This window comes from Sceloporus undulatus, chromosome 10, assembly GCF_019175285.1.
Source record: "Sceloporus undulatus isolate JIND9_A2432 ecotype Alabama chromosome 10, SceUnd_v1.1, whole genome shotgun sequence".
Taxonomy (NCBI): domain Eukaryota; kingdom Metazoa; phylum Chordata; class Lepidosauria; order Squamata; family Phrynosomatidae; genus Sceloporus; species Sceloporus undulatus.
This window is the reverse complement of record NC_056531.1, coordinates 12096901-12123544: the sequence shown is the minus strand read 5'-3', so window position 1 is coordinate 12123544 and position 26644 is coordinate 12096901. Positions and strand designations below refer to the sequence as shown.

The window sequence follows — 26644 nt, the reverse complement described above, 5'->3', positions numbered from 1 at the left end:
CTGTAAGGCCCGCTTGTTTCCTTCCAGGAGCCCTGGCACTCTATGATCGCCCAGGATTTCTGCTTGAAGCCTTGCTCCAGTCTCTTGCAGCAAGGCTTTGGAGGGCGATGCATGGTGCCCAGGAGGAGCTGGAGAGGGCATCGCTCTTTTACCAAGCCTTGGGCCAAGAGGAGGGTCAGGCTTGCCTCCTGGTCTTGGAGAAACTCCAGCGATTTGCAGGGTGAGTTGGGACCAAAAAAAAGTCAAGGTACCCACCTGGCAGATGGCATGGACAAAGGGACACCCAGGGTGCCAAGCCTCCTGGGAGCCCTTCTTTGGGAGGACTCTCCTTGCAAAGCTGGCCAGGGCTTCTGCTCCCCCTCCCCATGCTGCATGGATCTCTTTTTCTGGAAGATGACAGGCTGAAATTCCACTGGTAGAGATTCAGCCCGAGGGAAGCAAAGCAGGATTTGCAAGGGAGCATTACACTGCGGGATTAATGCAGTTTGACCCCACTTTTCACTGCCAGGGCTCCATTGGTTTCTTATCTTGCAGGGTGACAGGCTGAAATTCCACTGGTAAAGATTCGGGAGGAGGGAAGCAAAGAGGCCCATCCAGCAGGATTTGCAAAGGTGCATTGACCCTATTTTGCACTGCCAGGGCTCCATGGGCCTCTTACCTTGCAAGAAGGGCAGGCTGAAATTCAACTGGTAAAGATTCAGGCAGAGGGATGCAAAGGGATCCATCTAGAAAAGCTTGCAGGGGTGCATCTACATGGCAGGATTAATGCAGTTTGACCCTACTTTTCACTGCCAGGGCTCCATGGGCCTCTTCTCTGTGAGGGGCTGAAATTCAACTGGTAGGGATTCAAAAGGAGGGAGGCAAAGGGATCCATCCAGCAGCACTTGTGAGTTGCATCTACACTGCAGACTTAATACTGTTTGACCCCCACTCTTTGCTGCCAAGGCTCCATATGCCTCTTACCTGAAGCAAAACAGGCTGAAATTTAACTGCCAAGGAAAGCCCCACAATACCTTTGCCTTTAGGGTCCTTTTTGACTTATAGTGACGCTATCATAGGGTTCTTCTTTGGATGTGCCATGGCCATCCTCTGAGGCTGAGAAAGTGTGCCTTGGGCCAAGGTCACCCAGTGAGGTTTTATGCTCAAGCAGGATTTGAACCCTAGCTTCCAGAGTTGTAGTCCAACGCTTGAACCACTGCACCCCAATGGTTACAAAATCTATACTGTAATGCGTCTGTGGATGATTTGCATGCAGCCGAAAAACGACGCCGGATGTTGTATATTATTATTATTATTGTTGTTGTTGTTGTTATTATTATTATTATTATTATTATTATTATTATTTTCCTTTTATTCCAGAGGCTCGGTGAAGAGATGTAGGGACCAAAACCTGGAGGAAGCTTTTCAGCTCTTGACCGGGGTGAGCAAAGCATTATGGGAACAGGATAGGGACGCCATGTGCCCTCTGGTCTGCTGCGTCGTGGCCTGCCAAATGGAGGCGTCCAGCAGCTCTAGCTCCTTCTGCCGACTTGAGAAGGTGGGTGCAAAGAGTTGGGTTCCCTGATGACTTTGCTTTGGTGCCATAACAAACTACTGTTCTCAGAATTCTATAGCATTGAGGCACGGCAGTTAAAATGGTATCAAACCGGATTGTTTCTGTCGTGCGGATACAGCCTGAAAGGAGAGGATCTTGGCCCAGCCAGGTTCATACAGAAAAATATGGACCTAAGCCATATAGGGCTTTATGGATCATAATTCGCACTTTGACTGCCAGCTACAGATAGTCTTATCCTCTATGCATATATCTCACCCCTTTTTAGATTTCTCCACTTGGGTGGCTATCATCAGAGAACTTTCTCAGAACTTGGAAACATTCCTTTTTGGAGCACTCTTGTTGTTGGGTGCCTTCACTTATGGCGACCCTAAGACAAACATATCATGAGGTTTTCTCAGTATGATTTGTTCATAGGAGTAGTTTTTTGTGGGTCTTTCGGGCTATGTGGCCATGTTCTAGCAGAGTTTCATGGCCACATAGCCCGAAAGACCCACAAAAAACTACGGATGCTGGCCATGAAAGCCTTCGACTTTACATTGTTCATAGGAGGTTTGCCATTGCCTTCCCCTGGGGCTGAGAGAGTGTGACTTGCCCAAGGTCACCCAGTGGATTTCATGCTCAAGCTGGGACTTGAACTGTAGTCTCCGAGTTGCGGTCCAACCTTCAAACTACTACACCACGCTGCCAGCCTGGACATAGTCTAGGGCAGTGATTCCCAAACTTTGGTCCTCCACGTGTTTTGGAGTTCAATTCTCAGAAGCCCTAACCATCTTGACCAGCAATCTGGAATCCTGGGGGCTGAAGTCCAAAACATCTAGTCTAGGAGATTCTGGGAGTTCACAAAAAGAACTTTTCGAAGCTTGTTTTACTCATGTTGTGGTGCTGCATCCCTGGTGTCCACGAATTTGATCTTTGCAAGTGAGGAGCCAGAAAATAGGTAGGAACCCTCCACATTCGCTGAGGTTAGGGGTGAAGGACCCCCGCGAATGTGGAAATACCATAAATAAAGAAACACTCTTCCTTTTACCTCTCTAGGAATCTCCAGGTTCTCCAGCACAACTCTGTGGTCAACATCTGCCAGACGTTGATCATAGACAGACTCATGGTGTCTAGCAAAGTATTTTCTCTCGCAACGTCTAGCAAATCGCTATGGACAACTTCTGGCAGAGTTGCGCTGAGATTCCTAAAGAGGACATATTGATCAAATCCACGAATAATCAAATCTGCAAAAGTCGAAGCCACAAAAGTGGAGGGCCAACCATATATTGACGTGAATGGGTACAAGTCAGTAAAATGAGGTGTTACAGTAAGTATTTGGATTTTGACTTGATTTAGAACAAAGTATTTTCAAAGCAATGTTCCTCCTGGATGTTTCTCTGTTTTCTTAGATTATTGCAAAACTGGCAGAAGGGAATGAATCCTTGGTCTCCAAACAGGTGGATGAGTTTATGGACGGCCTCACCAAGGACAATGAGGTGAAGGAGGTTTGGTTTATTTCAGCCTTGAAAATAGGTTTTTTGGGAGGAAAACAGAGGCACTTTGCCATTTGAAGGATTTGCACTCTGTGTGCAACGGACGTGCGTCTGCGTTCGCCAGGAATGGCAAACTGTGGCCTTCTTGATGTTGCAGGAAAATGCGAGATGTATTCCGTATTGTGGAACAAAACGTTATTAAGCTGTGCCGTTGTTTAAAAAATAAAGGCTTTTATTTATCCTGCTTACGCATTTCAGGGAGACCCTTCTTCACCAGCTATAAAATTATAAAATCACCCACGTTTATACATCTCTTGACAAGTGTTATACTACGTCTCTTTAAAGGGTTTTCCAGAAAAGGCTTAACCAACCATCAGTATACACTTTCTGCTTGCAATTCTTTGTTTGCCTTTTTAGAGTACTGTTTAACAGATAAAAAGTTTATACATTTATTGACAAGTGTTGTACTTATCGATTAAAAAGAAGGCAGATGGAAAGCTAACTCTTGCCTTTCGATGTACTGAAGCAGGCCTTCCACATATAATTATACCGGGGTGGTTTTTTATGGTGTTTGCATATTTTAGTTATGTCTTTTAACTTCTGTATATTTTAATGTAATTTGATCATGTTTTTAGATGATTTAAACTGTTTTGCATTGTATTGTGATGTTTTTCACATATCTTTTTGTCTGTGAGCCCCCTTGGGTCCCTTCTGGGAGAAAGGCGGCATACGAATGAAATAAATACATAAAATAAATACATTCCTGTTTTCTTCTTTCAGCCGTTGTCTCCTAGAACTCTGCAAACAGGTCAGTCTCCAAATCCTCTCCTCCTTTCTAGCTTTCCTAGGTGATGTTAAATCCTGAAAAAGAGGGGGGGGGGGTTGGTCAGTACAGAATTTAAATAGGTTTTCCTAAATTTTAAAGGCAGTGGCAATGGGGTTTTGTTCTTTGGATCCCCAGTGTGCATCTTTATCGAGGAGAGTACACTGGGACGATGCTACTGGAAAAACAACCTGATGCCGCTGTTGCGATGCATTGCTGCCACATTTGAATTCATTCTGGAAGACCTGAGAGCCAGGAAGGAGGACTGGCACTATCTCACGGTTAAGGTAAGAAAGAAGGCTCACATTTGAAGTCTTTCTGAATACAGCTGGACTAACGTTAGATTAAATATGCTTCATTTCACACTGTCGGAAAAGAATAAGACTGTGCGATAACACTTCTCTGTAACCTCTTTAGATCTGTCTGCAACTTTTCAAGTGGATGCCAAAGGACATTTTGCCCCTTGCGTGGGATGGAACGGATCATGCTGACATCTTGCAAAGGATTCTGGGATTTCTGGTACAAACCATGATGGAAAAGGTGAGTATTTACTCTTTCTGCCCTACCAAAAGTGAGCTGACATTTAGTTGCATGTGACCTCCTTGGGAAAATGCAGCACTCCTCATTTGTCCACTGAGTTTAATTTAATGGTCAAAAAGACATTGTTACAATCTCAGCTTGCCATTCTCCGAAAACAAGAATGAGGTGCCAGGAGACCTGAGAAAACTTCAGATTGTTCAGGAATACAACAAATTTCTGGTAGGGGTAGGAGAATGTGCAATTGGGAGAGGAATCCACAAAAGACTCGAATGTGGTATGAACATGCACACTGGCCATGGAATGATGACTGACCAGTGGGGGATTGGAATAGAGTGGCTGGGATTCTGAACGACAATGTGCCATGCTGCACCATTTGTTTGCAGTTCCCACTTGCAAACGTCATACTGCTTTTTGAAAGGTTTCTTGTTCAGAATGTTTGCCTCGTCTTGTTTCATCCTAGGTAACCGGCAAGGACACCCGTCTGCTGGCTGGTACTGCCGTGAGTATGCTGGTTAACACGGCACCGGAGCCACAGCAAGGAGCCAGAGCTGTTTTGAGTCTCTATCACCTCCTGAATGGAAGTGGCAGTTCCATTGGACAGAGGACAGATGGCATCATGGACACCTACAAAGGTATTTTTGTTCTTGTTGTTGTGTGCCTTCAAGTCATTTCCAACTTATGCCCAAAGGCAAACCTATCATGGGTTTTTCTTGGCAAGATTTGTTCAGTCGGGTTGCCATTGCTTTCCCCTGAGGCTGAGAGCATATGACTTGCCCATGGTCACCCAGAGGGTTCATACAGCAAAGCTGGGATTCAAACCCCAGTCTCCAGAGTCACAGTCCAGTGCTCAAACCACCATGCTGACTCTCCCATCCAAATGGTATTGATGAACAAACATAGACAGAGGGGACCAAGTGGCAACTCTACAAATTTCTAAGAGGGGAGCATTAGTGGCCAAAACATGGATGTGACCTGCCCAAGGACACCCAATGGGTTTGCATGGCTGAGCTGGGACGCAAACCCTGGTCTCCAGAGTCATAGCCCAATGCTCAACCCCCTACACCACGCTGGCTCACTCTACAAATGTTATCTTTCCTGTTCTGGGATCCCAGCATGCTTTATATCTGCTACTTTGTCTTAAGGCCACAGTGGGTAAACATCAGAGGCTGGGGGAGGGGGACGGACACATTGTTCCTCCAGAAGACTCTAGAGAGCTGATACGCACCCCTGAAAATACTTTCCCCCCAAATGTCCCCCAACAACCCTAGGAGGTTGCTGGTTGGCAGGTTCTGGAAATAACAGTGTTGGGTAAGTCACTTTGCTATTGTCTGGAAGCATCAGATCTGGGAAGAGTTACTTTTGGGGTCACCATCCTCTTTTGTGATACTTTCAGCCATGCCGGTTGAGGGGATTATGGGAAATACAGTCCCCCAAACATAACCTTTCATGCTTTGAATTCAAAGCTATAGCTGTGTTAGTCTGTAAAATTGGTATGTAGAGAGATCTTTTCGCACCTTTGAGACTCACTGAAAGAAAGAAGTTGGCAACATGAGCTTTCGTAGACTTAAGTCTTCGTCCTGAGATGCATTTGAAGAAATTGTCGACAGAAGCTCATGCTGCCAACTTCTTTCTAACTTCTTTCTTCAGTGAGTCTCAAAGGTGCTCTAAGATCTCTTTCAGGCTTTGGAAAGCATCATAGTCTTGTAGTGCTGGAATTTGCCATGGATTAACAAACCCGAGCCAATTTGATGACAACTTTACCTCCTAACAGTGGATGTCTTTTTCATGCCTAGAGGAATGCCAGTTTGGGATGCTTCGTGTGGTCCCCTCGGCTGGGAGTCCAGATGGTTTGGAGAGGTTGGTTTTGACGCGGGGTTTGTTGTCCTGTTGCAAGAAGGAGATCCTGACCTGCCAGATGGATGACCCAAAACAGGTTAGCTTTTTAGAAGAATACACGTGAGCCCTTTTCCTTCATTTTAAGCTTTTCATGATCAATTGAAACTACAAACATGAATTTTAAAATATTATAAACATTAAAACATGCAAGCATAAAATGAATCAGTAACATCACACTTGCCCAGTAATCCAGTTCGTACAGAAATTTAGGAATGGGGTCCCCAAAGGAGGCTGTTTATTAAATAACAACAATTTTGTAAAAAGCCTCTTGCCTTCTCCCAATCTTCTCTCAGTGCCTCAAGGAATTTTTCCAGTGAAATGTGTCAGGCAGCCTCCTGTTAACAAGTTCTCTACTTTTCCCGAAATAACTCTTCTCTCCCCATTTCTCCATTCCCTTTTCCAAACAAGTTATATCCTTTCTGCAGGGTTGTCTGTTGCTGGATGTGCTTTTCCCAGCCATTTTAGATTTGTTGGAAGAGCCAACGGATTGCTATTACTACTGCTTTCAAGGTAGGTGCAGCTGGGATTCCCCCCCTTATTCTGCTCAGTTCAGGTTTTGTCGCCAAAGAATAGCACATTCTGAACCAGGGAGAAAATATCTCAGTTGAAGCTCCTGCCATCTTTGCTTCCAAGCTTGGTAACATATTTATTTTTGACACAGGCTGAGAAGACCCTGGGAAACTGCACTTCCCTAGGACTCCACATATTGTTTTATTAGTAGGGGTAGCTATTTGGTCCATTTTAAAAATCTTCAGCCCTGCCTGAAGATCGGTGCTCTGAAATACATGGCGCAAAAGGAACAGAGATGGGAGGGAAAAGGGGAAAAAGGAAATCTGACCGCACAATTTGGCAGGTTGAAATGGGAAGAGCGGGTGCTCTTTGCTGAAGATTCATCCAAGCGTACTAAAGGGGTAAAGAGAGAGTTGCAGTGCAACATCTGGAAAAGTGCCTCTATTTATATAAAGTATTGTCAACATAAAACTAAGCTGTAGTAGTCCAGTGGGTGAAATCTTTATCCTCATCTGCACTGCAGAAATAATCCAGTTTGACACCACTTTGACTGCCACGTCTCCATGCTATGGAATCCTGGCATTTGTAGTTTGTTGTGGCTCTCAAACAGGGAAGGCTAAATACCTCACCAAACTAAATACCTCCCAGAATTCCTAGTATTGAGCCATGGCAGTTAAAGCGGTGTCAAGCTGCATTATTTCTGCAGTGCAGATGAGGCCTCGGTGGGTCTTTCTCATACCCTTTTGGTGCAATTCCCTCCCGTCTGTCTCTGCAGTTTTTTCTTTGTGGCTTCAAAGTATCCGAGAAAGTCTGGATGAGATTTGGAAAGTGAAGGAGAGCCGGGTGCTGGCAGACAACTCTAGTCTGCTCCAGAAGCTGGTCCAGTTCCTTTGGAACAGTGCAGAGAGCCTGGTAATGTATCTGATTCCTTTTCTTTTCTTTGGAGGAGTAGCCAACACTGCCAAAGACAAACTCAGGATTCAAGATGACCACAGCAGGTTCAGTCTGGGCCAAAATAAACCTGGTGAATTTCAACAGGGATAAACGTAAGGTTGTCCCCACCATTCACAACACAAACAATCAAGCAGAAGCATTACCCAAATTCCACAGAGGTCAGATGTGCCAATGCCACCTGTGTTTGTTACATGTCTCATGATTCCATCACTGATGACTTTATTTTCTATCCATCTGCCCACCCCATATTTAGGTAGAAGGCATATCTGATTTCATCCGCAGCTCCTTCCAGCTTCTCTTGGAGATCTACAGTCGAGAATGTGATCACTTTGGGGCCCCGGAGAGACCCCTTTACGAAGAGCTCCTGCGGAGGATCATCCTTATGCCTTGGCAGGCGAGATCTCGATATTTTGCACTTATATCAGTACTCCCCTACTTGGGCCCTCGAAAAGTAAGCCCTGTGTGTGTGCATGTGTCTGTTCAACAGAGAGCTTGGAAGGGGCTGCAACCGCACTGCCAAAATAATCCGATATGACTCCACTTTCACTGCCATGGCTCCATGCGGTGGAATGCTGAGAATTGTCATTGGTTGTGGCACCAGAGCGGTGCGTTATTTCTGTAGTGCAGATGCAGCTCTGGTTTATAAAAGGCTGCCAAGTTTGCAAACAGCTCTTACCATCAGGAAGTTCTTCCTGATGTTGAGGTGGAATCTCTTTTCCTGTAGTTTGAATCCATTGCTCTAGGTCATAGGATCCTGGCCTGTGCGTGTTGCGTAGTGTTTCTAACATTGGTTGATATTGTGTATCAATTTTGTATTATATTCTGTTTTCTAGAATGTATACCACTGGCAGGTCCATTTTATTTTATTCTATTTTATGTACAGCATTGTGTCAACTTACAGCACTTTATAAATAAAGTTTAATAATAATAATAATAATAATAATAATAATAATAATAATAATAATAATATTGCTCCTTACCTTATCTTCTTGTGGATTTCTTTCCTAAGGTTCTTGATCTCTACGCAGACCTCCCCCGGCACCTCTTGCACTGCCTTTCCACCAACCACTTGTGTCCTGTTGCCTCAGATGTGTATAAAACTTTCTTGCAGCTGCAGCGGAAAGCTTGGACAGAAGGTCAGGGCCTGGTCCCAGAGGACAAGCTGGCTCAGATGTGGGCCCATTGTTGGCTGCCAACCTTGTCTGATGCCTTGACGTCTCCCGACACTTTCCTTCAGAGTAACGCCTCCAACTATCTCCTGGTGTGGACCATGAGGATTTTCCCTGCCTCTTTGGCTTTGTTGGCAAAAAGCTTTAGTGGCATGCATACTCCTCAGCTCCGGGCTTGGGTCACCTTGTTGAACATTCACAAGACACTTTCTGGGGCTTTGCCTGCAGACACTGAAACCCTTGAGAGACTGACCTCGTGCCTCTTCTCTAAAGAAGACAATATTCGCTTGGCGGCACTAGGACTACTATGTTCTTCTCCCAGGACCAACCAGGCCTTGTTGGAGACTGAAGTCCACCTCTTGAAGGAATTCTTGCCTCTGAACCTGAACTGTGACTCCTCCTCATTCCGGCAGCTCCTCCAAGCATCCGTGAAGAAGGCTTTGGTGAGGATGAGGGATAGCTCCATTGTGGTCCTTCGGCAAAAAGCCGCCTCCAACAAGAAGCAAACCTCAAGCCTAATGGGAAAGAATCAGGAAATCACTCTGGTCCAAGCAGTATGTGAGTCAGCCCGTTCTCCTCCACTTTTGATGAATTGTGGACAGTTCTTGGGAAGTTGCAGTGCTTGAAACATAGTGTGTTGTTGCTACTTGTTACAATTCGTGTTGTTTGCTTCTATGTGCAGCATGAGGGGGGCGGTCAGCTTTGTCATTGGCCTTAGGCATCAAAATATCTTGGATCCAGCCTGACTGGTGCCATGTTGTATCCCTTCTCCCTTTTAGATCTTCTCCTACTGGTCTTTGGGCACTGCTGGGAAATCTAAGACCCTTTCACACTACACAATTACAGCACCTTGATTCTCCCTTATCTGTTCTGGTTCTGTCCTGTGGAATCTTGGGACTGGTAGTTTAGGAAGGGCCATCTAGAATTCTCAGCCAGAGAGCTTTAGCACCTCACCAGACTACAAATCCTAGTATTCCATGGGATGCAGTTAAAGTGGACTCAGACCTGTAATTGCGTAGTGCAAAAGGGTTGTTAGCCTTTCTCTGTAGCCCTATTTAGGTGTTTAGGCAAGTGTCTGTACTCCACACAAATCAGAATGCAGACAAATCAAGGTTTTCGCTCATGTGGAAAGCTTGCATAGATACAGCAGACTCGTCTCCTCAGACATGTTGTTTTTGCAAAGAGTTGAACAGTGATGGAAAGCTAATGTGGTTCTCTTCATCTGTGTCCATCCCGATGTTTTCAGACTCTTCTGTCATCCTGCTTTGCACACTTGCTACATTCCAAAGATCTATTTCTCCCATCTAGATTTCATTGAGTGGCTGCTGCAGCTTTGCATGTCCTCTTTGACATCAGGGGCTAACTACCAGCGGAAGAAAACGTCCCTCCTTCTCTTGGCGGCCATTATGGAAACTTGTACGGACACATGGAGTCCGGAAAGGAAGAAGGGGCAGCCTCCTCGTAAGTCACTTTATGCTCTCCTGTGGGCAAAAATCCCAGAGTTGGGGACATGCTAAATTTGGGGCTTGCTTAGAATTCTCTTGTCCACGTCCCTGGTGCTCCAAACTAAGATCAAACTATAAATTCCAGGATTCCATGGTGGAACCATAACAGTTTAAGTGGTATAGAACTGCTATTAAAACCTTCAGTTCTCAAAAACAGGCTAGAACAACCAAGAACAAATGGTCCTCTTGCACTATCCAGTCACTCCTTTCTTGATATGTTCAAGTGTAGTCCTTCTTGCCTTCCAAGTCCCTCCTTCTCCTGTGCTACGTTCTCTCTGCAGGCAATATGGTTGCTCTCCTAAACTGGGCTAGAAGCAAGGGCTGCTGGAATTTTTTCTCCAGAAGCAATACGCTGACATTGCTGAGCTGTTTGCAGGACAATACAAATGAGGTACATGGTTCATCCTTCCTCCCCTGACTCCAGTGTCTGACTTTGGCATGATGTCAGGATTGCAGATGTGTTGTGTTCTTGACTTCAGAGCCTCCTGATGGTCCTTCAGCATGGTAAAAGTTTGGAACCATAGGATAAGAACACATAGGATAAGAACATACAAGCAGTACCAATATACCAAGGACCCTTCTGGATCCTTTTGGATCTAGCCAATCCATCATCTTTGCTTTGCACTGTGGCCAAGCAATGTTCTGATCTATATGATGCTTTCAACCCAGTGCGGATTCAGCCGCCAACACGGAGCTCCAGACAAAAATGGGCCCTCCAGATGACAGTCAGCCCTCCACATTTGCAGCTTTGACTTTTGTGGATTTGATTATTTGCAGATTTGATTAATATATTCTCTCCAGGAATCTCTAGGTCCTCCAGCATGACTCTGATGGAAGTTGAGCCAGAGATTTCTGAGAAAATACTTCTCTAGGCATTTGTAGGTCCTTCAGCACAATTCTATGGTCAACTTCCACCTGATGTTAACTATATAGTTGTGCTGGAGGACCTAGATATTCCTAGACAAGTGTTCACTCAGGTAAAAAAAGAATAGTCAGTTCTTTCCATCTGCGGGCTTGCCATCCACAGATCGGAGCGTACACAGATGGTCCTGCCCCCTTTTCAATAGCGATGTGCACACACGACTGCGCCAATATGGCTGTGCACATTTCAAGCCACCATTGAGAAGAACAGTACTTGAGGTCCTGTGATATTTGGCATCCGTGTGGATATGAAGAGTTGACTGTAGTGTAGTTTTTCCACTTTCGCGGGAGTCCTGTGCCACTAACCCCAGTGCATGTGGAGGGCCCACTATATTTCTAAATAGGTTTTAAAAAACTGCAGTGTGTTTTATCTGCTGAGCCTGGTATTTGTGAACGCTGTGTCTTCTACAGGCGTCCTGTTCTGTGGAATTACACACCACTTGATTATTTTTTTTTAATGTCCCCCTGATTAAGTCTTTCTCCCCTCCTCCATTTCCTCTAGATCCGTGAGCTGGCGTCCAAGTTGCTCGTCTGCTACTTCCCGTCACATTTCCTAGAATCCATTGTTGCCTCTCTGTTTGAGCGGGCCCAGGAAGCCATGAGCAGCCCCCGAGTTCAGGAGGTGGAAGCGGGAACAGTGCTGATGAAAACCATCCTCCAGAAGTAGAATCTTGCATCTCTGTTCTTTGAGCCTTCTTAGATTTGATAGAATATAGCCTTAGCTATCCCAGAAGATTTAGAAGCTGCTGGATTTCAATTACCAGTAGTCCTTCTTTGCCCCAGTACCAATTTTGGCCTGATTCTTGTACATCTCTGCTTGGGATGTTTTGGTTTCTAATTCTAGGACTGTTGCAACCTGTGATGGCTCCTAGGGATGGGAAATTGCCTCCAAAACTGCCTATTCCTCTTTAAAATCATGAGTTTGTAACAGAGGTTTGAGTCTCTCTTATCCAAAATGCTTGGGACCAGAGGTGATTTGGATTCCAAATTTTTAAAATGTATTTTGCTATGCTTGTATTTGCATATACATATATCATGAGATATCTTGGAGATGGGACCCACATTATTTATTTTGGCATACCTGAACTTGCATATTATATGCATCATTAGATATCTTGGAGATGGGACCCAAATCCCAAGTTGGAGATGGGACCCAAGTTATTTATTTTGGCATAGCTGTACTTGCATATACACGCGTCATTAGATATCTTGGAGATGGAATCCAAATCTAAACACAAAATTTATTTATAGCTTATAGGTAATTTTGCACCCACCCTGCTCATGCAAAAGTCCCAGCTTTTCAATCCTATGAGCCCTGGCTCTGCTACATAGGCCTCTTGTCCAGGTGCAAAAGTTTTTCTCTCTACCACACCTTTTGGGGTGTTATTTCTGTGATTACCCAGTATTCCAATTCTGAATTCTTGTTCAAAATATATGACGTTCATATACATTTATTTGGCTTGGAGGGAGCGGTTGGTCACTTTTAGTGTCACTGCCTTTGCTTCCTCAGATTAGACGGTTGTACCTTGAAACAGTTGTTGCCAGAAGTGGCAGAAGAGCCGACTGAACGTTGCCAATGCCTCTGTTTCCTTGAGCATCTTCTTGGGGTGCTGCAAGACCATTTTGCTGTCGCTTGCCAGAACGTGTTGCAGGCAGCACGCACTAAACCGATACACGGTCAGTCTCTTGCTAATCTGGTATTATCCCTTAGCAAATTCAGAGGAGGGATTGGGGATGCTTTCAGGTTTTTTGGTTGTGGAGGGCTAGAATAGAGGATTGTGCACATTGAGAATTGCACAATCCTCTAGAGGTTGTTGGATTGCAGCTCCCAGTATTCCTCACTATGCTGGTTATGGCTGCTGGGAGTTGCAGTTTGGCAACATCTGGAGAGTGGCACAATTTTCACCCTGGTGTAGCGCTTCAAGTGCTATTGGACTACACCTCCCAGTAGCCACAGGAGGCATAAATGCTGGTGAAAAACATAAGTAGTTGCTGTCCAAATACAATGGGGAGGGGGACCTATGTCCTATCCCTGGCTAAAATTTTGGATTTTGTCTGCGGAAAACCTCCTTCACATCCTCTGAAGCAGATAATAGAAAAACATGGTCCATCCACGAGTAACAAATTTATGGAAGTGGGGGAAATGTACCCATCTATTACTCTGCATTTGTTTTGGAATGAAAAAACAAAACCAAATGGGCCAAGTTCAATTTTCCATTGGTTCTGAAAGGAATGCACAAAAGGAATGCACAGTTTATTGAGGATGTGGTTGGTTGTTTGCTGTTTCTGAGTCAGTTTTGTTACCAATTCTTTGTTTTGCTGTTAATTGTATTTTATTTTTGATGACCATAGATGGTTCAGGAAAGGGAATTGCAGTTGCAGCAGCTCAGGCTTTGGTAACCAGAGGGTTGTGTCCCCACAGGTGTGCTTTCTGCTCTCAGGCGATGTCTGTTGGAGGTCCCAGAAGTGCAAGCCTCTATGCAGCGGGCACAGTGGGCACAGCATTGGCAAATGTTCCTTTGTTGCTTGGTGAAGACCGCCAGGGACATTGGCAGCTTCCTCCTGGGAGTGTTACAAGGGAAGCAGGCATCCAACGTTGAGCAACAAGGTGAGACCATCCAGGGCTGGAAAAAGAGCAACTAGTAGCCAGTCATGAGAAATGGAGCGGCTGAACTGAATCCAGGACAGAGCACCAGCAGAGTGCTCCAAACCTTTATGCATTTTAGTTTTTAAAATGGTATTGGATATTATTGTTTGAGCTGCTTTTGCAGCCTCGGATGCTTTCCGCCAGTCCACCAATCCCTCCCTTTTGGATATTTTTCAGAGGGAAATAAGGTTTGTAAAATCATTTTTCAGTATCTGTTCTGGCTAGCAGAGTCTCCCTTTCTTTCTTTGCAGCTGCTGCTCCTTCCTTTGCAGACATGGGGAATGCAATTGGGTCCCTCATCCAACTCGGGAAGGACCTGGGATCTCAAGGGGAAGAGGAGGATTCAGTCCTGCTTTCAGAGGAACACAGTCTCATCCTCACCTGCTGCTGGGTCTCCGTGAAAGTGAGAGAACTGAGCCGTGCTTCACTTTCTAATGCAAAAGGAGGCTATGCAAGGCCAGACATACTTGGGGAGATCCTAACAGCTTTGTTATTTATTAGATTTTTCCCCCCATCCAATCTGACCTCTTTATTTTGAACAACCCAGGAAATTGGGCTGCTTTTGGGAGGCCTAGCAGAGAAGGTTTTGCCTCTAGAGCCACTCGATGGCTGCGAGTCCCTCCTCACACTCCAGGTTGTCAATCTGGCGGCTGAGACCTTCCAGGATATCTTGCTGAAGTGCCGGCACTGGGTAGGTCCAAACTCTTTCCGAAGCAGCTCGGTTAAAATGAGATTGAATCAATGGCTTTATTGGGGGACAGGGAGGAACGTCCGCCTCAGGCTGCCCTTGTACTTTGGCTCCATCTACACTGCATAAATAATCCAGTTTGATTATTATTTAATATATTTTCATGCTGCGGATAAAGAACCTGTGGGTATGGTGGGCTGATTGTATTGCACAGATGGTAGAAACCTTAAAGAAGCCATTGTGGTTGCCTGACCAGGGAGGTTGTTTTGTTGAGAGGTCCTGCAGGTTAGCTTATTACTCTCTTATGGAGAATTTCAATAAATGGCTGAGCTTTGTGACAAGAGTTGTGGAAGACCACATAGCCAGATTATGTCCGTTTCTGAAACTTTGGTGATTACAATGGGTTAGCAAAACCGGAAGTAAATGCTCATTCTCTCTCTCTCTCTCTCTTTCAATTTTCGCACACACAAACACACACGCACACCGCTTCCAGGGAGCAGTGGAAGGCTGCAGCATAGGATTCACTAAATTCTGCACCACTTTGCTCAGGCATCCTGACCAAGAGCTGCAAGTTATACCAGAGACAATGCTAACCCAGGTACTCATTTTACTTTTGCTATGCATGTGTAAATGTACTGTTACCACATTTCCCATACAGTGAGAAGACCCAGGGCTAGTGCTTACCTAGAACACTTGTTGTTGTTGTTGTCTTCAAGTCATTTCTGACTTATGGTGACCCAAGGCAAACCTATCACAGGGCTTTCTTGGCAAAAGTTATTCAGAGGGCGTCTGTCTTTGCTTTCCTCTGAGGCTGAGAGAATATGATTTGCCCAAGGTAGGTTTCCATAGCCAAGCGGGGATTTGATCTCTGGTCTCCTAAGTCCTTGTCCAACACTCAAACCACCCTGACTCTTATGCTTACTGACAGCTGCCTATCAAAGTCTTTGGGACTCCCCAATTTGCCTAAGATAATAATGCGATGGTTTTGAAACAATCTTTTAGATCTGTTTTTAACTTGTTAGTCTATTTAACATTTCTTTAGTCTATTTAAATTATTTCTTATTGTTTTCAATTTATATTGCTTTTACTCGTATGCCACTCAGAGAACCTTTGTGGTCAGGTGGGTTAGAAATACTTAAATAAAGAAACACTTCTGTTGTGAAGAGAAGACCGAGAACTTGTGTATTTTGTGCCACTTGTCCTAACATACAAATGTACAAGCAGAACACAGGTGGAGATGAACAGCCTTCCCCATCTTAGGACCTTCAAGATATATCAGGATCCCACCAGATTCCATCTGATCTTTGGAGCTGAGCTAAGCATGGCTAGCCTTGGTTAGTACTTAGATGGAAGACCGCCAACAAATACCAGGCGCTGTAGGCTATATTTCAGAGGAAGGGACTGGGCAAATCACCCGTGAGTATTCCTTGCCTAAGAAAACCCTATGAAATTCATGGGTTTGCCATAAATCAATAGGTGACTTGAAGACACACACAGAAAAACATATTTTACAACAGTCTTTGCACTTTATTTCTCTTGGTGTAACGCAGTCCCTTCATCCTGAACCTGTTGTTGCATTACAACTGGAGTATATGTGGTTGAACAACAACTACCAAAATTCCTGGCCATCAGGAACACTGGCTGAAATTCTATCAGTTCTGTGACATCTGGAGAAACAACTTTGTTCTTTTTCTGTTTCCTTCATCCCCCTCAACCCCAGGGCTTGGCTTTCTTAAGGAGTCCCCGGAACAGTTCTATTACTCGCAGGGCAGCCGGCTTCCCCATGCTCTTCCTCTGCATCGTGGTTGGGGAAGACCCTGCCAAGTCCCGGCCTCTTCTGGCACATTGCATTCAGACATTGCTAGCCTTGGCCAGTGAGCCTCTTCCCCACAACTGGGACCAGACAGTGGACTTGCCACAGGTAAGGAAGCCAGAATGGCTTGTCTAGAAATTCCTATTTTTCCCACCAGGAGCCATGGTAGTCCGTTGCAGCAGAAACAATAAGAGTCCAGTGACACCTTAAAGCAAGGGTGAGCAAACGTCCAGGCACACAATAGCAATAGCATACACATTTCTATACCGCTTCTTATTGAATCCAACACTCTGTAAGCACTTGGTAATCTATAAACCAGTTGCCCCCAACAAGCTGGGTACGCATTTGACTGACCTATGAAAGCATGGAAGGTACTGTACAATATATGTTTTGTTCAGTCAATAACCAGCAAGATTTAAAAAGGATACAAAGCACAGTCCATAAATACAGCAAGGAACTTCAAAGTGACACACAATTAAAACAAAACAAAATAAATAATACTCACCTGTGATTTTGCCAATGGGGCAAGGATGGAAGGCTGCGTCAACCTTGGAGCCCTCTGGGATCGAACTCACAACCCTGTGGCTGCAGTACTGGCGTTTTAACCGCTGCGCCACCATCATCTCTCTTGCTTTCCCCCGTGTAGGTTTCAGCAGTCCATGTGTTGCAAACCCTGGTCCGTGGTTCTGGGCTTGGAACAGCCCTGCAAAAGTACATTACATCAATGGTGATGTTGCTTCTCAAAGCCCTCAACTCCCCTAGCTGGGCCATGAGAAATGCAGCCATCCAGCTCTTTGGTGAGTTCTTTCTTTCTCCTTCTCACGATATTGACCGGTACTTTAGAGCATCCTTTTCTGCAGTGCAAAAAGAAGGGGAGGTTATGGCAACTTGCTTAGTTCTCTCTCTCAATCTCTGTTACATTTATACCTTGCTTTTTTTGTAGAAAAGTCTACAAATCTCTAGGTTCTCCCAAGTTAGAAAGCAAGTGCTTCCTTGCTGGAAAGCAAACCAAGCAGGTTGTTAACCGATGGTAATATCACCTAGTTAGTATGGTAGTCCTTGGTCTGACAGGGAAGTGTGTAAGTTCTTGGTGTGGGGAACTAGAGGGGTTATGAATTTTGTTATAGCATTTCTGGGTTTTGCTGGATCCCTCTGGTTGCTGAAAAGAAAAGAAAAAAATCATTATACACGTTCCAAACAGACATTTCAAAATCAAGGCTGCAATCCCTGAAAGCTAATTCCATCTGTCACAATCGACATGACTTACTGCAAGGAAGATACCCTTGAGATGGTATTAATAGACTCCATTTTGCTTGTGGACATGGAAGTAAATCACTGATGCTAGTAAATTGACAGAAGCTTGCTAATGTTCTTGTTGTTTCCTTGACTAGTCATTTGTCACTTTTACTCATTTCTTATGTCTCGGGCTGCATCCGCACTGCAGAAATAACACCACTTTACCTGCCAGGGCTTCAGATTCTGGAATTCTGAGATGTATAGTTTGTTCGGGCACACTAGCTCTTGGACAGGGAAGGCTAAATATCTCACAAAAACTACCATTCCCAGGACTCCATCGCCTTGATCCATGGCAGTGAAAGTGGTGTCAAACTGGATTATTTCTGCAGCGCGGATGCAGCCTTGGCTGCTTTACGATAAAATGTTTTTGAAAATGGCATTTTTGTCTTCACCATCTTCTTTGTTTGTCTCGCAGGTGCCTTGACGGTTCGTCTTCTGGGTCAAAAGCGGACTCGGGATGAGGGACCCAGTCAGGAAGGGTTGAGCTCTGAGGCCCTTTTTAGCTCCTATCCTCAACTGAGAAGCATTCTGCTTGGAGAATTGGCCTCAGCTGCAGATGCGTCTGTGTCCGAAGGGATCCAGAGAGGGAAACTTCGCCTGTACCCCTCCCTCTATGCCATCCTCACCTTTCTGGCCAAACTTCAGCCCAGTGCAAACACTTTGAACAGGTAGGCATATAATATTTATTTACTTATTTATTTCATTTAATTTACTGTATATACTCATGTATAAGTCTAGAAATTGAAGTTAAAAAATTGACCCCAAAAACCTTAGTCGACTTATCCATGGGTCAATGTAAGTACTGTACTTTAATGCATATACACACACACACACACACACACACACAGAGTATATATGGTGAAAGACAAAAGTTTAATCTGCCCTGGAAGCATTGACCCCCATCTACTCTCTGAGCCTTCCAGCCTTTAGTATGTGCACAAATAGTTATGCCTGCTGGAATTTTGTACATTCTTTGGCATTGTTTTCCTTTACTTTGTCCTTTACATCCTTCATTACATGCACCTAAATTTTACCCTCGACTTATCCACAGGTCATATCAAAATCCATAATTTTGGCCCCAGAACTTGCCCTTGACTTATATATATGAGGTCGACTTATAACTGTGTATATATAGTATATGCCACCTTTCTCCCAGAAAGGGACTCAAGGCAGCTCACAAGATAAAACATTTAAAAAACGTTGCCCTAAGAGGTCAAAAACAATTAAAACCATCTAGCTAAAATGAACATTAAAAACATAACTAAAACGCGCAGCCTGTATAAAAAACACCCTGTCATGATTATATATTTTCCAAGCACCAGGGAGAAACGCTTGATCTCACGAAACAAATTCGAGCCTTTTTTGTCTCTGCAAGGCAAACGGCTCTCCATAGCCCATTTGAGAGAATAAGTTCCCAACTACTTCATGTCCCAATGGGGATAGCCCACTACAAGATAGTGCTACTGAGAAAAACAAGGACTTTTTCACATTTCATTGAGGATGGCTGCTAAGCGTAGAGGGAAAAGGGAAGCTTTGAGGAGCGGGGGGGGGGGGGGCATCATCTTCATCATCCCAACTAATCCAAAAGCCCTGGCCCTTGTGAGTTCTGGTTCCATGGTACCACTGGCCAAAGTAGTATCCTCAGATCCTTAGGCATCCCAGTCTGACCATCCCTATTATTGTCTTTGCTTGTATTCCAGTGATTCCATTTGCTTTCTGGAGCCCCTGATCCAACTTTCAGCCAATCCCATTTACGCTGTCCGGGTGATGGCAGCCCGGGCCTTGATGCCTCTCGTTCCTCTGACAGAATACGGAAAGATCCTCTTGCAACTGGCTTCATGTTTACCGCAACCAGAGGATGCTCTGTCCCATAATATGTTGCATGGATGTTTGCTGCAGATCCAGGCACTGCTGACTCAAGCCCTGCATGTGAACTGGTAAGGGGCTTTTCAAACAGTGCAGTCCTCTGCATGCAACCTACAGGGCTATAGATGCAAAATATTCATGGAGGCTTCAAACCACGGTTCTGGTAGTTCACGACCCAAGGTGGCTGAACCTGGAGCAAAGGAAAGCATTCTGGCTCCAGATGAACCCCGACAACACAGTCTGTAAGGAAGAATTTGGTCCACTGTTTACCTAAAAGCACTCATTGTCCTAGCTGAGTCTCCTGGGAGCTGAAGTCCAAACACCCTGGAGGACCATCCTATAGCATGAGAAATAATTACAGATAGTTGCAGGGAGAAATAAATGGTTTCTTTTCGTTCCTTCCAGTCTGTCTCCTGAGGCCTTGCTCCCCATCGCCTGTCGAATGGAAGACTGTATCTGGCTTCTCACTGACAGGCAGCAGTGCCCCCTAGTCCGCACAGCCTATCTCCAAGCCATCTCCCTTCTAGTGGGGAGCTGCTCCCAAAGTTTTGCCCAGCAGGTTTGGGAGATTGTGAGCTGTGACCTGGCTGACAGCAAACTCACCGAAACCCAGAGCATCTCTTCAGTTCAGGTACCTCTGATTACCTACTCCCAAAGGAAAGGGAATTTAGAGGGGAGAAATCTAGCAGTACCTTTCAGCAGAGTTGACTTATTTTAGCCTTCGCTTTTGTGGATTCCAGTCCACTTCTTCAGACGCATTGATGGACCGGAATGGACGGATGAATGGCACGCACACAAGCCACTGGCCCAAAGTGGGGCTAGGAGATGTAAGGGACAGGGGTGAAGTGCTTTGTTGTTGTTTAAAAATCTGTGCACCCACAGCCTTGGTTGAACACTCTAACTGCTACACCACCCTGTTTCTCCAAATAGATCATTTTTAAACAGAGGCTGGATGGCCAACTGTTGGGGATGCTTTGATGGTGTATTCCTGCCAGGCAGAATGAGGTTGGACTGGATGGCCATTGGGGTCCCTTCCAACTCTAGGATTCTATAATTCTATAAGCTTTTCTTCCTCTGTCCCAGGTCGGTTTGGCTACCTTCTACCAACATGCTGTCCATTTCCTTTGCCACGAGGCAACCAGGCTGAGATGTCCTGAGAGAGTTGGTCAACTTCACTGGTTCCTTCAAAAGGGGAACGTTGATGTCCAAGGAGCCATCTTGACTTGGATGATTGAAGAGGAACAGAAATTGAGCCTGGATTTAAGGAAAGACTTACAGCTAATCCTGCTGGTGAGCCCTGGTGTCTTCATGGAGCTCACAGGAGATCGAAACAGAGCTCTCACCCATAGGACCATAGAGCTGGAAGGATCTCAGCTGGTCATTTTAGTACAGTCCTGTATAGAAAAGAGTTCTGAACAAAAGGCCTTTTGAGATGAGGAAACATCCTAGAGAAGGAAGTCAAAAAGACAAAGACCAGCCCTACTGTTGGGCAGAAGGAGGTGGTCATCTCCAGCAGATGTGGGGTGTCATGAAAGAGCGGTAGAATTGTTAATTATTTTAATATCATAATAGTTATTTCTTACCCATCTCTCCCCATGGATCAAGGTGGGGAACAACAACAGACCAACAAATATGTGTCAGTTGAGATTGAGTCTCCCTTATCCGAAAGGCTTGGAACCAGGCACGTTTTGGAGTTTGGAATTTTTCAGTTTTTGGAAGACTTGCATCTACATTATGAGAGATCTTGGAGATGGGACCCCAGTCTAGACATGACATTCATTTATTTTTCATATACACCTTATACACATATAAAGATATATATAATAATGAAGATAATGTTATGCATGTATTTTTAATAATTTTGTGGATGAAACAAAGTTTGTATACACTGAACCATCAGAAAGCTAAAGGCATCACTGTCTCAGCCACCCATTTGGAAAATTTTGGAATATTTTGGATTTTGGCAATCCATATAAAAGAGACTCAGCCTGTATTCTGATTGCATTTTTACTGCCAGAGGCAGGGAAAAACATTTTTGGGATTCTCACCTTCACATGTCAGAATAATTTGTGAGTTGAGCCAAAGTTTCTCAAAGATACCTTTTGGCTTGAATTTTACCATGCAGGGAGACTTACACTCAGGGCCAAAGTCTCCTTGTAAATTTCCAGAGCACATGATAAAATTCACAGCTCAATCAGCCCCTATAACCCCCTTCATAGTTCTTGTCTTGTGTGTGTTGTTGTTGTTGTGTAATACACCAGCATGGCATAATGGTCTGAGAGTTGGACTATGACTCTGGAGACCGGGTTCGAATCCTGTCTTGGCCATGTAAACCCACTGGGTGACCTTGGACAAGTAACGCGCTCTCAGCCTCAGAGGATGGCAATGGCATATCCCCCATCTTTTAACTTTTATTTATACAATTATTTTTCCTTACTTGAAATCTCTTTCTCTTCCATTGACTAGGAGAATCTAGAAGTGATGCTGAAAGGCAAGACTGACTGCGTGCTTCTGAAACTGTACCTGGAGGCTTTTGTGCACCTCTGTGGGGATCCCTCCTTTCAAAATGGACATTTTCCCCAGATGCCGCTGGGTGCTGGGTGCAGGGAAATCCTCGTATCTATGGTGGAGAGGGGCCATCTCAGCCCAGAGCTTTTGGGCCTTGCACTGTGTGTGGTTGCTTTCCTCCTGACCCTGAAGTAAGTAAATTATTAAACTAATATTAGTACATAAAGGGCTTTCTGGAGTTTTCCTGGAAAGATGCATCTGACTACCTAAAACAAATAGCTAGATCAAAAGTGGGAAACCTTTTTCAACTCAGGCTCACAAATTCACATTTAGAGAATTCTTACAAGGCCCCATTCTAGTGGTGCACAAGTGGGTGAGACCCCAATACCAGCTTATTTCAACTCTTATTGCCAGTCACAAAGCCTTCAGCGAGGCATCTCCACTTTATCCAGCTCAGACATGGAAACCCCCTGGGTGACCATGGACAAGTCACACGCTCTCAGTCTCAGGGGAAGGCCATGGCAAAACCTCCTCTTAAGACACCTGCCAAGAAAACCCCGTGATGGGTTCGCCTTAGGGTTGCTGTGTAAGTCTTTGAAGGCAACACAGCAACAAAAACAAAGCTGACAAATCTCCAACAAGGGCCTCATAGACAAGGAGACATTGCTTATGCTACACAAATAAATTTGCTTACTTACTTATTTAACCTTCTTCTCTCTTCTGATAGCAGTGAAGATTATTCCTTATGGAACCAATGGGGCACGCTAGTAGAACGTTTCAGCAAAGACTTTTCATCGGAAGTGCTCAGAATGTCTGCAGCCAAATCGCTGAAAATAGCAGGCAGAGACTTGATTCAGAGAGCCCAGGATTTGTCCAGCTCAGCCCTTCGTGGCATGGCCCTACGGTACGTAACTGCAAGGAGGGCACCAGTATCGGGAATCTTTGGGCAGCTGCTGGGACCCCTAAGAAATTATTGGCCCCAACTTGGGCTGCATTCGCACTGCAGGAATAATCTGGCTTGACACCACTTTAACTGCCATGGCTCAAGGCTATAGAATTCTGGTGCCACAACAAACTACAGTCTGCTCCGCTCTGGTGTCACAACAAACTACGGTCCCTAAATTCCATAGCCTTGAGCCATGGCAGTTAAAGTGGTGCCAAATCAGATTATTTCTGCAGTACGGATGCAGCCCTTGGCACACTTAGCAACACAAAGCAGATGGATCTGGCTACCCTTCTTTCCCACAATGCCCCTGGCATATCAAATTTCAGGGAGTTAATGGGAAACCGAAAAACTTGAGAAAGCTCCTTCTTCTCCAGCTCCATTTCGCCTTTCTTTTCACACATGATACAGCTCCTAATCTGTTTCGGTTCACATATAGATTCAGGGCATGTGTAGTAGGTAAGTTTACACTGAGCTAAACCCTGAATCAGTTTCTCCCTCATCTCCCTCTCTGATCTGTTTACAGTCCCACCTTTTGCACCCAAATTTTTCAAACATTTCATTTTCACTTTTATTATTACTGCACCCTTCCAGTCTGATCGATGCAGGAATTGGCCTCCTGCAAGATGAAGACCGGGAAGTGAGGCACGAAGCTGCCATCTTTGCCAGCCTTGTTGTGGTTCCACCTCAAGATGGCTGCATTTGGCTGCAGACAAACAAGGCCCTCCTCGGCCTGCTGCATCTCCTGCAGGAAAAATTTGGGAGTTTACCAGAAGCCTTTGCAACTTTGGTGCATCACCTCCCCACAATAAATCTCAGCAGTGCCTTAACGGAGCTGGAGGCCAAGGGGTAAGTAACCAAAGGGAGGAGATGGAGGGAGATATGGATGAGCAGCTTGCTTTCTAAACATGGAAGGGGAGTGGGCAGAAAACAGAGTGCAAGTATTTGATGACATGTTGGCCATGTCTGCCAGATCTTGGGATTTAGTAATGCATGGTTCAATGGAGAGCCAAGCATTAGAGAATCTGCCGAATTCTTTTCCAGCTTGGATTGCACTGACTTGGATCTGGAGGGGATATCAATGCAGGCAGAATCCATTCCTCCCTTTTGGCCATAGGAGACAAAGAGTCTTAAATGACTTCTACCTACATGGATATCCCGCCATACCATCTTAACTGAGAACAACAACATCTTGACAAAATGAAGGCCTGTGGCTCTCTGACATCACCGTCATTTTCTTTCTCCTGTTTGATTTTTAACCCCTTTGCCTGATGAAGAAACTGGTAGAGCTTGGAAAACTTGCAACATGTATTTTATACAATTGGTTGGTCCAATAAAGGTATCGCAGTCTTGTGGATCTTGGATATTCTTGTACTTTGTTGTATGGCCAACACAGCTACCTCTAGATACATTAAGAAGGAATCGGGTTAGGGAAGGCTGGAGCAGATCAAGGAGGTATGGTGACTTTTTAATACCTCTCTCTGTGTTTGTCCATCTCTCTTTGTCTCTGTCTCTGCACACAGGGCTGTCAGTCTGTATAAAGAAGATGAACCGAATGTTTACGCAGAGCCAGGAATCCTCTCCCAAATGCTTCTGCCCTTTCTCCTGCAGCTCCACAACAGGGCATCCAGTTCTCCAGAGCTTTGGGAGGGAATACAAAGCTGGCTGAAAGTCACTGGACCAGAGATCTTTTCCAGCCTCAAGCACTGCAGGGAGTGGTGGAGCCAAGGTGGGTCTAAACGTGGGCACTGTATATTAAAAAGGAGTGATGGTGAACCTTTTAGAGGCCGAGTGCCCAAACTGCAACCCAAAACCCACTTATTTATTGCAAAGTGCCATGTCCCTCTGGCTTTCTAGTAACAAACTCTGTGCTGGGGTGAGGCACACGTGCCCACAGAGAGGGCTCTGAGTGCCACCTCTGTCATGCTTGCCACAGGTTCGCCATCACTGAAACACCCAGGATTTTGGGACTTCGCAGATTCCGCAGTCCCATCACATAAGCATCAGAATTGGGCTTGGTCATGAAATTCAGCAGCTCCATATCGATATCTGCACTCCACTTCAAAAAAAAATCTAATCCTTCAAGATGTGAACATGCACCTGAAAGCCAAGTTTCCAGGCCAACACGTTGTTGTGTGCCTTTAAGTTGTTTCCGCTTATGGCAACTCTAAGTGAACCTATCACAGAGTTTTCTGGGGCTGAGAGAGTGTGACTTGCCCAAGGTCACCCAGTGCGCTTCCATGGCTGAGCGGAGAATCTCCAGAGTCCAGATCCTACAGTTAAACCACTGCACAATGTTAGCACTCCCAGCATTGTAATGCTATGCACATAATTTCATTTTGGGAATTTTGTATTACACAAGTGCAACAGAATAGGCTCCTGCCTAGTTTGCCAACCAGCCATGTCCTCTTCCAGTACTTTCCATTTAGAGTGAAAATGGGAGAGGGCTCCTGTTTCTTTAATGGTTGTGTAAAAGAGGCAATTTCAGCAGGTCTGGCTTGTCGTGCAACCAGATAACAACTGCAGAAATTCCCCCTTCTGCACAGCAAATATGGGATCCATGTTCCATCAGACAACCTTAGTCTGAAGGCCTGACAAAATGTGGAGGTGGACCCAGTGTTTGTTCCAGGATAGGCACAGCCTTGGGCTTTCCTGTCTAGCCAGGGCTAGCATGATGGCATCAAGACTAATGTGACAAACTGTGTCTAACATGTGGAAAAAGGGCTGTGCAAGGGGTTTTGGGAGGTGGGTTCTGGCCACCAGTCAAATTCAGTGGCAACCTTCACCAGGTATTCTATGGTGCAGGTGGTTTCCAGAATGCCCTCCTTGCACCAGAGAGTTCTGGAAATTTGCAGGGCAGGGCATCTCCTAGCACAAAAGGGGCCCCATTTTGCAACATGGACTTCAGTAGTGGAAAAGTGTTGGTGGTGGGGAGAAGGATGTATGTGGCCAACCTTAGTGGCACGCTGTACCAGGAATGGTCAAATATCTCTTCCATGTTTCAGGTTCTAACACTTCCCTCCACCTGAAAGCTCTGGTTTGTCCAAAAGTCCACATTGCCATTGCAACACTGCTGGTCAAGGCGACCCTTGTGCGCCACACCTTGGAGTCCATGGAAGAAAGGAAGGTGCCCAGTGTTGAAGGGATTCTTTTCACTTGCCAGGAGCTGAGATGTGAAGTTATGGCTGTGCAGAAGCTGCTCAAGGAACATGGAATGACTCCTCCAGTCCCCACAGAAATGGAGCAAGAGCTGACAGGAGGAAGAAACTTAGTCATAATGGAGGCCTAAACTGTACCTTTGGGGGTCAGCAGAACTGTTTGTAGGTTGGGCTTTGCTCTAATGGTAACCAGAAGAGTCTCAGTGAATCGAGAGTATCTGATTCAAGTGCTCTCCACTTGGCTGGATTTTACTCTGTTTTTTGTATATCTCTTTTTGCTCCTGTTATAAGGAGCGCCAGCGATCCTTCTGGAAGACTGAGCAAAAGTGTTTGTAGATGGGATTTTCTCCTTTTAAATAAAGCATTTTTTTAAAAACTGT

The 26644-nt window shown here is 45.1% G+C and overlaps 2 protein-coding genes across 8 annotated transcripts in view; one reads left to right on the top strand and one right to left on the bottom strand.

The window, feature by feature from the left end:
* Nucleotides 1–6268, bottom strand: part of GSC2 (goosecoid homeobox 2) — a 16749-nt gene extending 10481 nt beyond the window's left edge. For both annotated transcript variants that reach the window (XM_042441629.1, XM_042441631.1), the window contains exons 1-2: nucleotides 6152–6268; nucleotides 3791–3888 (exon numbers count right to left, since the gene is read on the bottom strand). The gene's annotated coding sequence lies outside the window, so the exon portion shown is untranslated. The remainder of the gene's footprint in view (nucleotides 1–3790; nucleotides 3889–6151) is intronic.
* On the top strand, nucleotides 47–26644 carry LOC121916488 (thyroid adenoma-associated protein homolog). 6 transcript variants are annotated; one of them, XM_042441624.1, is made up of 31 exons: nucleotides 47–220; nucleotides 1360–1537; nucleotides 2944–3030; nucleotides 3808–3835; nucleotides 3989–4137; nucleotides 4268–4390; nucleotides 4851–5022; nucleotides 6184–6323; nucleotides 6712–6796; nucleotides 7572–7708; nucleotides 8004–8201; nucleotides 8760–9477; nucleotides 10228–10380; nucleotides 10706–10815; nucleotides 11848–12008; nucleotides 12856–13022; nucleotides 13768–13953; nucleotides 14244–14395; nucleotides 14540–14683; nucleotides 15174–15278; nucleotides 16401–16601; nucleotides 17140–17290; nucleotides 18205–18457; nucleotides 19490–19726; nucleotides 20061–20286; nucleotides 20739–20945; nucleotides 22122–22354; nucleotides 22891–23067; nucleotides 23701–23955; nucleotides 24630–24835; nucleotides 26112–26644. In XM_042441624.1, the coding sequence occupies exons 1-31, from the start codon at nucleotides 108–110 to the stop codon at nucleotides 26393–26395; spliced, it is 5736 nt and encodes a 1911-aa protein (XP_042297558.1). In that variant the 5' UTR covers nucleotides 47–107; the 3' UTR covers nucleotides 26396–26644. The 6 variants fall into 6 exon arrangements, with proteins under 6 accessions (XP_042297558.1, XP_042297557.1, XP_042297559.1 ...); XM_042441623.1 differs by having other exon boundaries at nucleotides 3953–4137; nucleotides 22894–23067; XM_042441625.1 differs by having other exon boundaries at nucleotides 3953–4137; nucleotides 26270–26644.

Bases quoted from the DNA above. Each gene is read 5' to 3' on its own strand.
- LOC121916488 (XM_042441622.1), top strand. From the start codon at position 108: ATGCATGGTGCCCAGGAGGAGCTGGAGAGGGCATCGCTCTTTTACCAA. The intron at 3,836-3,952 runs GTCAGTCTCCAA...TAAATTTTAAAG, and splicing joins TCCTAGAACTCTGCAAACAG to GCAGTGGCAATGGGGTTTTG. The intron at 8,202-8,759 runs GTAAGCCCTGTG...TTCTTTCCTAAG, and splicing joins CCTACTTGGGCCCTCGAAAA to GTTCTTGATCTCTACGCAGA.